Raw genomic sequence first — 13,221 nt, 5'->3', positions numbered from 1 at the left:
TCTAAACACGATTTCATTAGATTTTTTTTGGACTGCGAGGTGCAACTCTTGTTTGTTTCTTCTCTCTTTAAAAAAAAACATGGAACTTTTGTACAAGAAGATGAATACACCAATTCCCGAAGAAATCGTCATTCAAATATTCACATGGCTTCCTGTCAAATCACTAATGCGTTTCAAGTGCGTTGCTAAATTCTTTAATTCTCTGGTTTCTGAATCATATTTTACGGAAATCCATACATCTCATTCTATGATCCATCAAGGTGGAACAAAATACTTCTTGAACGGAACGGAATTTTATTGCATCGCTGATCAGGAAAAGGAATATGGAAAAAGCTCTGCTTCCAGACTCGTTCAAATTCGTAGTTCTGTTGAATTCCCCTTCTATATCCCTGTAGGTTCTAATATCAGTTGCGTTAACGGTTTATTTTGCATACAGAAACCTCCTGCAATTTTAAACCCGAGTACAGGAGAAGTAAGATATCTTCCCAAAATAAATGATGATCGGTCTCTCCTTTACTATTGGTTAGGTTTTGAGCCAGAAGAAAACAAGTACAAAGTTCTTTTGACACGAGACGGTAGCGGATTGTACATAAAACAGTGTGTTTTCGCATTAGGCATAGACATATCATGGAGAAAGACTCAAAGTATATCCAGATGTGTTTCGTACAAGCCCGGGGTTTGCATCAATGGAGTTATCTATAGGTTTGTTTTCCATGGAGGAACACTTGCTATAGATGCATTTGATCTTAAAACTGAAAGTTTCAAACTTATTGCATTGAAGAATTCATCTAACTGGTGGTATTACGAGTTGATAGAGGTGAGGGGTAAGCTAGCAATCATTAATTGTCCAAAATGGTCATGTGAATTTTTCAACTTGCGGGTTTTACGACAAATTCAGAAAGAACAAGAAGAATGGGAGAGTCATATCATTCACTATCCTTCAATGTGGAAGCACATACCACCAAAAATCATACCCCATGTCATATTATCATGCATGTTTTGTGATGGGCAGATTTTATTCATCCTCAACTTAGAGTCAGGTGATTTATGGTCGCGTTATGATATCAGAAGACAGAGTTGGAGAAAATTAGAAATAAAGGGGCTTCCTACGAATCACCGCATCACAGGCATTTATAGTTACAGAGAAAGACTAGTTATGTAGAAATTAAGTCTCTTCTGTTTTAGAATTTTTTGCAATTTTTATTGCATCTGGATACTAAGCACCATTTCATTTCGAATTAGTATCTAAAGAAAAGTATATGCCAATACAATTTTATTTGCCGAGGATGATTTTTGTTATGTTTTATTAGACTCGGGGATTTTAAAGCAAAAACATATCATTCATTTTCCTTCAATATGGAACTACGTAATATTTTAGGACCTATGTCATCTTGCAATTTTCAGTCAAATTCTCCTGATCGCACCTCATTAGTAGCAACTTACTGATTATTGCAAACATCTGAAGCATTCAGAACTTGTTGCTGCTAACTCTAGATCATCGGAAACCTCTAAAACATCTCTGTTTCCAGCTGCTTTTTGATGACCAATATAACCTGTATAAACACTATTTAGCTGCACGATTTTGGTCGGAAGTGACAACAGCCAATTGTCTTCTAAACCAGTAGCATTACTTTGATCGACACCTACAACCCTTTTTTTTCATTTAATATTCCCTCGCATCACCTTGATATTTTTCAAAATCGCTAGTACCTTTCAAAGCAGCTTTACTGGCATCATCAGTTCGTTTGTTATTTAAGATCAAACCGCAACTAAAGAGGTTTGTTAGTTCCACCCTACTAAAGAGATTTCAATGAAGATAGGAAGAATTGAAGTCGCTAGTACCTTTCAATGTAGATAGGAAGAATTCATCTAGTGTTATTTTTTGTCTCTATTGGAATTTCAACTTGTTTCTCTTCGCTGATCACTAGGCCACATTGTTGAACATGAGGTACAGTTGCGGTGCATATTAAACCTGAAATAGGGAGGCAAATATGTCCATACATTATAGGGCTATATATACCAGAATATGAGAAATTATATTTTCTTGTCTAATTTTGTGGCATTTATATAGGCGAATTCAATGTCTGGGATAGCAGTGAGTGATGAGAGCGAAAAGGAACCACAGATATACAGTGTTCAAGATTGATAATTCAATGCATCAACTCGTGAAGATTTTGCCAACGAATCACCTGATTACGTAAATAAATTTTCGTACACTATTGGTGTACAGAACTTAAGCTCTAATTTGTTTATGGAGCTAACTAAAGCATGTTTACTGTATTCATTTTAATTTTGAACCTACTATATTGCCCTCTGCTTATCAATAGACTCTGTTTTTCATTCTCTAAAAGCTAACGTACTGTTTACTTGATTATTAAACTAGATTTCTCTTTTGCCCCAATTTTTCGATGAAGTGATGATAGTCTAATTGGCACATTCGATCAGATAAAGTCTTAGTTCTATCTTTAATTACTTCTAAAATAATTTTGATGATTTGTGTATCCGTTGTTACAGATAAAAAGAAAAGCCGGTGGCACTTTGCGCACCCACTTGAAAGATAGTACACAACAAAATGACAAATGAAGAAAGTGCAAAACATGCATCGACGGAAGAAGAAGAGGCGTGCAAGAGAGGAATTTTCCACCGTCCTATTGAATGCACAACTCGAATGCTTGGCATTACAAAGCATTCCTTGGCTTACCTAGGCAAAATTTGGCTCGGAGTATTGAATGCATATCTGAGATCTAAGTTTTTTGTGTACAAGGGATTGTTTGATAGAGTGTATTATGCATGTGTTAGCGTTGTATATTATTAGTATCTTGGTTCGTATCTGCTTATTATTAGTTATAGTGCTACACGGTCTATTGTATGTTGAGGTGTGTATTACTAAGGGGTCGTTTGGTAGAGTGTATTAAAAAAAATAATGCATGCATTAGCCTTGTGTATTACTATTACCTTTCATGGTACTCTTTTCCAACCTATGTATAACTAATGTTTGTGTATTAAGGTGTCTATTGCTAATACCATGGATTTCTAGGTATTAGCAATACAATGGTTTTAATGCATGCATTAACTTAATTAAAGACCCAATTGCCCCTACAGCAGAGGCAGAATATAGAGCCATGGCATCTACAGCTGCGGAAAACTTAGGAGATCTTTTGATCGCACAAAATTTTTTTCATAAAGTCATAATAATATGTTTTGTGTGTTTCGATGATCCCACTAAGGCTTTCCACTCTCCCTTTCGGACCAAACGAATGGTCTCATTTTCAACATTTAGAATTCTTTGATTAATTTGAGAAAGTCTTTCACTGGTAGCTGGATCCATATCTCCCTTTGCTTTGCCAAATAGAGAAAGAAGCTTCTATTAGAAATCGTTTGGATTGTTGGTTTATTTGACGAACTTGGAGTCAAGATCACTCTTCCTGTACCATTATATTCAGATAGTACTTCTGCACTTCAAATAGCAGCTAATCCGGTGTTTCATGAGAGGACAAAACACATAGATATAAACTGTCATTTTGTGAAAGAAAAGAAACAAGAAGGATTGATTGTCACAGCATACTTGACTTCATCTGAACAGCCCGCAAACATATTCACTAAAGCACTTGGACAAGATTCTCATATATATTTTGTGTTCAAGCTAGGAATGAAGAACATCTTCATAGCTCCTAGCTTAAGGGAGGGCGTAAAAGAGTTGAACAATTGTATTGATGTGCACTGAAGGTGTGTTAGTGTGTATCATACACTATGGTGTATGTCACACACTTGATTATATAGCTGGCTAGAGTTAGTTACGAGTCAGTTACGAGTTGTTAGCGTTGATTATGTTATTAGATTAGAAAAGCATTTGTGAATATGTTGTATATAAGATACCATACATATTGTGTGATTATTCAATGAAGCAAAATTTTCTCTTCCATTCATCCTGTGTTGCAACATTTGTTCTTAGCTCAAGTTGAGTTTTGGCTATGAATTCTTCCCAGATTCCATGCTTCACAATAATATTAAGACTATAACATCAACTAGTATTATGTTAAAGATTTGTAAAGTGCGTATAAATAGATTCTTTTATTTAAGTGTGCGATTTTAGTCATTGAAGCTAACAAAAGTTGACTATTTAAAAAAGGATTATTTGAAAATATATAAAATAAAATAAAGCGTTAGGTGATTCTAAATGCTTGAAGAATTATGAATATAAAATTAAAATTATATTTTATCTATTTTTAAAAAAATCAATTAGAATTAAAATTATTATTTTTAAATATATAAAATAATCTCATTTGCTTCTGTGTTTGCTCTGTTTTTTCGCTCATTAGAAACTCATTCTTCCTTCTTTTTCAATGGTTACTAATCAAGGTCAAATACAATTACATTTGAAATGGTTTAGTAGGTGGTCAGACTCCTAATTAAGGTTATCAAATAGTCTCTAATTAACTTTCAGTCTTTAAAAAATTAAACTTTTAATTTTATTAAATTAAATTAATATTATTATACACATAATTCTTCAAGCATTTAGAATCATCAACCCTTCAAGTTATTTTCTATTATATATTTTAAAATAATCATTTTGTTAAATAGTTAACTTCAAGGACCAAAATCATGCACTTCAAATCATTAAAGGTTAAATGTACATAGTAAACACATGAACTAAAACTGGAATTATGCAATAATATATGGATTAAATCGCTACTTCCCCTATATAATATCACTATCTCTACCACTGACATAACGATTATAAAAAGGAAAAATTGCGCGGATAAGAAAATATATATTGATTAATTAGTTTATATAGCTATAGTTTGTCTTAATTATAATTTATGACCTATTTTTAGCTGTAAGTATTAGGCTCAGTTTTTAGTTCTGTATAATTCGCATGTTTGCGTAATTCAGTCTATGTATAACTGTTGTATAATGTAATTTTGTATAATATAATTTGTATAACTGTTTAAAGTTCAGATGTTTGTGTTTGTATAAATTCGTTATTTCGAGTTTATACAAAAATAGTTGAATCATACAAATGTACCCACAAATTATGCAAACTCACCCACGAATTATATAAATCCGCAAATTGTACAAACGAGACAGCTTAAACTGTAGCTACAATCCATAAATATACAAGCTATAGCTATGGAGCATAATTAAGTTTATTACAGTGGCTATTTCTGAAAGTTTTCCTAATAAAAATGAGGAAATATATATGAATTAATCTCTAAATTGTGTTCATGTGTTTTTCTTATAATTTTTTTTCAATTGGATGTATGTAATCATAAATTAAAATGATGTGACTATTGAGTATTGGATGTGCAGTATATCATTCTAGATGACACACTTGTTTATATGAGAAAAGTGTTGTTTTTTTTCCTGCTAAAATGTTTAGTTTTGTGTTTAATTCTTTTTTCATACTTATATATATATATGAATGGACGCAAAAGTTTAAATAATTGATTCCATTTCATAATTGTTGCTTATGTTCTATGAATCCTTGCTAGAATAACTTCCATCGTATCGAAGTCACCAATCAACTTAAGTTATCACCCATCTACTCGGGTTAGAGCGCAAAATAATATGTATAGCTCAACGGGGATATTTAATAACACCATACAACCCACGACTAGGCAAACAACGAGGGGCATACATAAGGGATTTATCCGCGAGGCCTAAACTCTAAGAAATTTCAGTTTTTTACCAGGAATAAATTGTTGAAGCTCCAATTTGTGTGCAAAATAGTTGTTAACGTTTTATGTACACTTTTTAATTCATCTTGGTTTTCTTCTTTTTTTATAACTCCAAAAGTGTATTTTTTTTCTATGGAATTTTATTCTTCATTTCTTAATAGTTTGAATTCCTTAAAAAATTTACACTTTGTAAGAGTTTCATGTTTGTTCGAAATTAAATCTTTTAAATGTCTGTATAAATTATAATTTGTGAATCTCGATAATAATATTTTTCTTTACTTATATTGTTGAGATGAAAGGTAAGATAAATATCTCTTATGAAATTATTTAACTTTCTTTTTTTTTTTAATAAAATTCATCGTAAGTTACAATTTGTTAGTTATCATGATTTAAGTATATTACTATCATGACCCAAAGTCATGACAATAATGCCTAGAACCAATAATGTGGCCCTTTTTTTTTGGTCAAGAAGTATATATATTTTTTTAGTTTTTCTCCTCTTATTTTTTCCTCAATTATGTGTTATATTAGAGATTTTAAAGAATCACTAATTAAACTATCATAATTAGATTAAATATTCTATATTTTAAAAAAAAAACTAAAATATCATTTCTTTAATGTAAAACTTAATATTTTTATTTTGATTCACAACTTTTATTATCATAATCCCTAATATAGTCCGTAGTCATATTAATGAAATTATTTGGTATTTAATATTTTAATCCTATATGATAAATATATTGCAACATGTTGCAGAAATTATTACGTTAACCTTTTAAATTGTTAAATTTTTTGTGATTATAATGCCATGTGTATGATTTGAAGAATAAGATGAAGGTTAATGGTGATCAACTTGTGGAAATAAATGCCGATAAGAATTCAAAAGATTATATATTCATTTTATATTTTTCTTTCTATATTTTTAATAATAAAAGTTATAAGGATGGTGTTGCATTAAGTTGTATGTTTCTGTGTAACTTTTCTTTATTTTTTATTTTATATGAATTTCTAACTGTCATAATTATATAATTTCCTTGATTTAAAAGAGTAATTTATGACTTTGTTGGAAGTCTATTAATTACAAATCAAATGTTTAATGAATTAAGTTATTGGTATCTTACATTTTCTAGAACTGTGTGAAATATGTACACAAATTAGAGCTATCAATATGGGCTAGCCCACCTTATTCGGGCTAAACCATATAAGCTTCAACATTTTACGGGTCATGTCGGGCTAGCCCATTTTTTTGTGGGCTAAAAAACGGCCGGCCCAACCCACAAGTACATGAGCTACAGGTTTGTCGGGCCAATTCACTTTTTAAAAATTATATTTTTTTAGAATTATTAAATTAAATTATAAATTATAATTTAAAAATATTATCATAAATATCAACAAAACAATGTTACATGATGTTATTGTTACTACTTTTTAATCAAATCTACTAATAATATTATCTTTATAATATTTATTAAGTTTTTTTTCAAGTAAAAATATAAATATCGAAATAGAAATATTAACCTACTTGTTTTGAGTTTGGACTCTCTTTAATTTTAAATTTTAATATTATATTACATTTTTTAATTAATGTTTATAGGTCCACGGGCCGGCCCTATCGATATGTCTCAAGCCCCACAAATCAGCAGGTTTATTCAGGCCGGGCTAAAAAGTTCTTTTCTCAAATGGGCTCCAAAAATCGTAGGTCAACCCTATTAAATCTCGGGTTAGGCCAGACCGGTCCAACAAACCTAGCCCATATTGACGGCTCTAAATCCATTGTATAGTACATGTGGATTATCCATTAGATTTATCCACTATTAAATGGGTTCATGTATAGGTGCTTCCAAGGTGATAAGAACTTCCAAGATAACTATGTATCTATTAATTAGATGACTTTTGGAGTGATATCTCAACACTATAAATAGAGAATCACTCACCATTTGGAAGATATACTTGAATAAGAAAATTCTCTCCTCTATCTTATACTTCTTGTCTTTTTCTTCTTATATTCTGAGTTTTCCTTACAACACGTTATCAGCACGAAATTGCTACTTGCAAAGGTATTATATAAATATTTTTATTTAATTCACATATTCTCTCATAATTTCATTATGTCGAATTTATCCAAACTTGAGTTTGTGGCATAAATATTTCTGAAAAGAATAATTTTTTGCGGTACTGATGCTGAGATTCACTTGGTTGCTAAAGGTCTTGATGCCACTGTTACTCAGGGAAATGAAGCATCGAGTCAAGATAAGGCGAAGACTATGATTTTCCTTCGTCATCATCTTGATGAGGGCCTGAAGATTGAATATCTGACGGTAAAGATCCACTTGAATTGTGGACTGATTTAAAGGGGAGATATGACCACCTAAAGGCAACAGTGTTGCCAAGAGCTTGTTATGAGTGGATGCATTTACGATTTCATGATTTTTAAGACCGTAATTGAATACAACTCTATTGTATTCAGGATAACCTCCCAGTTGAAATTATGTGGGGACACTATAAAAGATGAGGACATGTTGGAAAAGACACTTACTACTTTCCATGCCTCAAATGTGATATTGCAGCAGCAATATCGTGAAAAGGGTTTTCACAAATATTTTGAACTAATCTCATGTCTTTTGGTGGCTGAGCAACATAATGCTCTTTTAATGAAAAATCATGAAGCTCGTCCCACTAGGAGCTGCTCCATTACCGGAGGCAAATGTGGTGGGAGCACGTGATCAATCTGAAGTAAAAAGAGATGATCATCGGGGCTATAATAATGCACGGGGATGTGACAAAGATAAGAGACGATACACTAATCGTCGAGGTGGTGGTCATAATAAAAGGGAGAACAACATGAGTTCTCAAAATAACCCCTCAAAAAGTAATTGTCGTCGTTGTGGCATGAAAGGCCATTGGAAGAATGAATGTCGCACACATGAGCATTTTGTAAGGCTCTATCAAAATTCCTTTAAAAAGGAAGGAAATAAAAGTGGTGCTTCCTCTTTCAATGCTCGAGCTGAGTCACATATGACTCTTAAAGATGATGATAAGCCGGGAACATCTCAAAAATATGATAAGGATGTTGAAGCAAATTTGGCTTTAAAGGATGATGTTTTTTATGGCCTTGGTGACATTATTCATATGGAAGTTGATGACTTCTTTGGAGATTGAAACTGATGTTTGATCTTTTAGCTGGGGAATGAAGTCTGTTAATATTTTACATAATATTTTACTTATGTGTTTTTAATTATTATGTTATTCATGTTGAAGTATTTACATTTCCGTTGTTAATTTTGTTTCTTCCTTCTTTTAATGTATTTTATTTTAATGAAAATTAATAGAAATCCCTAGTTGTCAGTTGGATTCAAGATGAGTAATGGAGATGTATGCCTTCTTGATAGTGCTACAACGCATACAATATTAAAAGAAAATAAATACTTTTCTAATTTGGTATGAAAATGGCATATGTCAACACAATATCAGGTAGTACAAAATTAATTGAGGGCTCTGGAAGAGCGACCTTATTACTACCTGGAGGGACAATATTAAGCATTGATAATGCATTATACTGTAGTAAGTCTCAAAGAAACTTATTAAGTTTCAAAGTTATTCGCCAAAATGGCTATCATGTTGAGACGGCTAATAAAGGAAAGGTTGAATACCTTTACATTACTACAATTAATGTAGAGAAGAAAATTGTGCATGAAAAATTACCTGCACTTTCTTCTGGGTTGTACTATACAAGTATAAGTACAATTGAATTACATGCCGTAGTAAACAAAAGGTTTACTAATTTTAATGATTTTATCATTTGGGATGATCGGTTGGGCCATCCCGGATTTAATATGATGCGCAAAATCATTGATAATTCACATGGGCACACCTTAAAGAGCCCAAATATCCTTCAATCAAAGGAATTCTCTTGTGCTGCTTGTTCTCAAGGAAAGTTGATCATTAAACCATCAACAGTTAAGGTTGGAATTGAATCTCCTGCGTTTCTGGAACGTATACAGGGTGATATATGTGGACCAATTCAACCTGCATGTGGACCCTTTAAATATTATATGGTCTTGATAGATGCTTCTACAAGATGGTCACATGTGTGTTTATTATCAACTTGCAACATGGCTTTTGCGAGATTGCTGGCTCAAATAATAAGATGTGAAAGCACAATTTCCAGACTATACAATAAAGACAATCCGTCTAGATAATGCTGGTGAGTTTACATCTCAGGCATTTAATGATTATTGTATGTCTACTGGTATAACAGTTGAACATCCAGTTGCGCATGTTCACACTCAAAACGGTCTAGCAGAATCATTTGATTAAACGTCTGCAATTGATAGCTAGACCATTACTAATGAGAACAAAGTTATATGTGTCTATGTGGGGGCATGCTATTTTGCATGCAGCAGCACTTGTGCGCATAAGGCCGACCAATTATCATGAACTCTCCCCCATTACAATTGACTTTTGGTCAAGAGCCAAACATTTTCCATCTTAGAATTTTTGGATGTGCGGTGTATGTCCCAATTGCTCCACCACAACACACAAAGATGGGGCCCCAAAGAAGGTTGGGGATATATGTTCGGTATGAATCTCCTTCAATCATAAAATATTTGGAGCCTATGACTGGAGATTTGTTTAAGGCAAGATTTGCTGATTGTCATTTTGATGAATCAGTATACCCAACATTAGGGGGGGAACATAAGTCGTTGGGAAAAGAGATAGATTGGAATTCATCATCTCTATCTCATCTGGATCCTCGAACAAACCAATGTGAGCAAGAAGTTCAAAGAATAATTTATTTGCAGAACATTGCAAATCAGCTACCAGATGCATTTACTAATCTTCCAAGGATTACTAAATCACATATCCAGCTGTTAATGCTCCAGTTCGAGTTGATATCCTGACGGGACAAATTGTTAGGCAAATGAGTCTAGACCATATTTGAAGCGTGGTAGACCAATTGGTTCCAAGGATAAAAATCCTCGAAAGAGAAGGAATAAATGATCATGGGTTGAAAGAAATTTCTTAAGATGAGACCCAAGTCATAACACATGATGATGAAAAGGTTCGAACTTTTGAAAACAATGAAATTTCAATGAATTATGTCTCGATGAGAAAATTGTGGAACCGAAATAATGTTGTGATTGACAACATATTTTCCTATAATGTTGCTATTGAAATAACGCAAGAAGATGAAAAATTTGAGCCAAAATCTGTTCACGAATGTAGACAGAGAAATGATTGGCCAAAATGGAAGGATGCAATTCAAGCTGAATTGGCTTCACTAGAAAAAACGTGAAGTTTTCGGACCAATAATCCGAACACCTGAAGGTATCAAGCCAGTGGGGTACAAATGGATTTTTGTACGAAAAAGAAATGAGAAAGGTGAAGTCGTGAGATATAAGGCCCGACTTGTTGCTCAAGGTTTTTCTCAAAGACCTGGCATTGATTATATGGAGACATATTTTCCAGTGGTAGATGCAATCACCTTCAGATATCTCATAAATCTGAAAGTTCATGAAAAACTTGAAATCCGTCTAATGGACGTTGTCACAGCCTATTTATATGGCTCATTGGACCACAACATTTTCATGAAAAAATTCCTGAAGCATACAAAGATTCAAGAGAAACTTGTTCAATAAAGCTTCAGAAATATCTATATGGATTGAAACAATCAGGAAGGATGTGGTACAATCATCTGAGTGAATATTTGTTAAAGAAAGGGTACAAAAATGACCCGATTTGTCCATGCATTTTCATTAAACGGTCGGAGTCTGAATTTGTTATAATAGCTATGTATGTTGATGATTTGAACATCATTGTCACTCGTAAAGAGCTTTTAGAAACTGTTGAGTATTTGAAAAAAAAAATTGAAATGAAAGATCTCGGCAAGACAAAATTTTGTCTTGGCCCACAGATTGAGAATTTGTCAAATGGAATATTTGTTCATCGATCAACGTACACAGAAAAGATACTAAAGCGTTTTTACATGGATAACTCACATCCATTGAGTACTCTAATGGTGGTAAGATCGCTTGACATAAATACAAATCCATTTCGACCTCAAGAGAATGATGAAGAGCTTCTTGGTGATGGAACTCCTTATCTTAGTGCGATCGGGGCACTAATGTACCTTGCTAACAATACTCGACCAGATATCTGTTTCGCAGTAAGTCTACTGGCAAGATTCAGTTTCTCCCCAACAAAAAGACATTGGAATGGTGTTAAACACATACTTCGATATCTTCGAGAGACCATGGACATGGGTTTATTCTATTCCAATGAATCCAAGTCAGAACTGATTGGTTACGCAGATGCAGGGTATTTATTTGATCCGCATAAAGCTCAATCACAATAGGCTATTTGTATACATGTGGAGACACGATATTATCTTGGTGATCAATGAAGCAAACGTTGGTAGCCACTTCTTCAAATCATGCAGAAATAATAGCCATCCATGAAGCAAGTCGAGAGTGCTTCTGGTTGAGATCAATGATCCATCATATTCAGGAAATGTGTGGTTTTTCTTTGAAAAAGAATATATCAACCACAATGTACGAAGATAATGCTGCATGTATAGCTCAATTGAAAGGAGGATACATCAAAGGAGACCGGACAAAGCATATCTCACCAAAGTTCTTTTTCACGCATGATCTTCAACAAAATGGTGAGATAGAAGTTCAACAAATTCGTTCAAGTGATAATCTTGCTGATTTATTCACTAAGGCATTGCCAACATCAACGTTTGAGAAGTTGAGATACAAGATTGGGATGCGTCGTCTCCGAGATATCAAGTAAAGTTTATATCAGGGGGAGCGAAGTACGCATTGTACTCTTTTCCTTAACTATGGTTTTGTCTCAAGTTGGGTTTTCCTGGTAAGGTTTTTAACGAGGCAACATTCAAAGCGTATTATGAGATATGTGTACTCTTTTTCCTTCACTAGGCTTTTTCCCACTGGGTTTTTCCTAGTAAGGTTTTAACGAGGCACATAATCTATGGATATCCAAGGGGGAGTGTTGTAAATCCATTGTATAGTATATGTGGATTATCCATTAGATTTATCCACTATTAAATGGGTTCATGTATAGGTGCTTCCAAGGTGATAAGAACTTCCAAGATAACTATGTATCTATTAATTAGATGACTTTTGGAGTGATATCTCAACACTATAAATAGAGAATCACTCACCATTTGGAAGATATACTTGAATAAGAAAATTCTCTCCTCTATCTTATACTTCTTGTCTTTTTCTTCTTATATTCTGAGCTTTCTTTACAACAGTTGGGTCCATATTTATATTATAGAAAAAATAATTTACTTGTCATGAGTCTTTTATGACAAATTTGATTAAGTAATTTATTAGGGAAAAAAATCTATTTTGTATAACATTATTGATGTAAAATAATACTTATGGACTTTACTTTATAAAACAAATCTCCTGTGACCGTTTGAGTTTTCAATTCCCATAAACACTAGTATGAATACATATTTGGTCCAATTTGTTTTCTTTCTAACCATCAACTACTTTTTATTAGGTTGTGTAAT

The 13,221-nt window shown here is 33.0% G+C and overlaps 2 protein-coding genes across 2 annotated transcripts; both read left to right on the top strand.

Moving 5' to 3' along the window:
* The first annotated feature begins 100 nt into the window (after positions 1–100).
* Positions 101–1,162, top strand: LOC114075587 (F-box protein DOR-like). The gene has a single exon (XM_027913960.1). The coding sequence runs from the start codon at positions 101–103 to the stop codon at positions 1,160–1,162; it is 1,062 nt and encodes a 353-aa protein (XP_027769761.1).
* Positions 1,163–8,339: 7,177 nt separating this feature from the next.
* LOC114075609 lies at positions 8,340–8,837 on the top strand. Its single transcript, XM_027914053.1, has one exon. The coding sequence runs from the start codon at positions 8,340–8,342 to the stop codon at positions 8,835–8,837; it is 498 nt and encodes a 165-aa protein (XP_027769854.1).
* Positions 8,838–13,221: the final 4,384 nt, after the last annotated feature.

The sequence above is a fragment of the Solanum pennellii genome, chromosome 1 (genome assembly GCF_001406875.1).
Source record: "Solanum pennellii chromosome 1, SPENNV200".
NCBI lineage: Eukaryota > Viridiplantae > Streptophyta > Magnoliopsida > Solanales > Solanaceae > Solanum > Solanum pennellii.
Note: the sequence above shows the minus strand (reverse complement) of the source record. Positions and strands in the feature narration are given on the sequence as shown.

Excerpts from the sequence above, each read along its gene's own strand:
- LOC114075609 (XM_027914053.1), top strand. The coding sequence starts at position 8,340 with ATGAAGCTCGTCCCACTAGGAGCTGCTCCATTACCGGAGGCAAATGTG.
- LOC114075587 (XM_027913960.1), top strand. The coding sequence starts at position 101 with ATGAATACACCAATTCCCGAAGAAATCGTCATTCAAATATTCACATGG.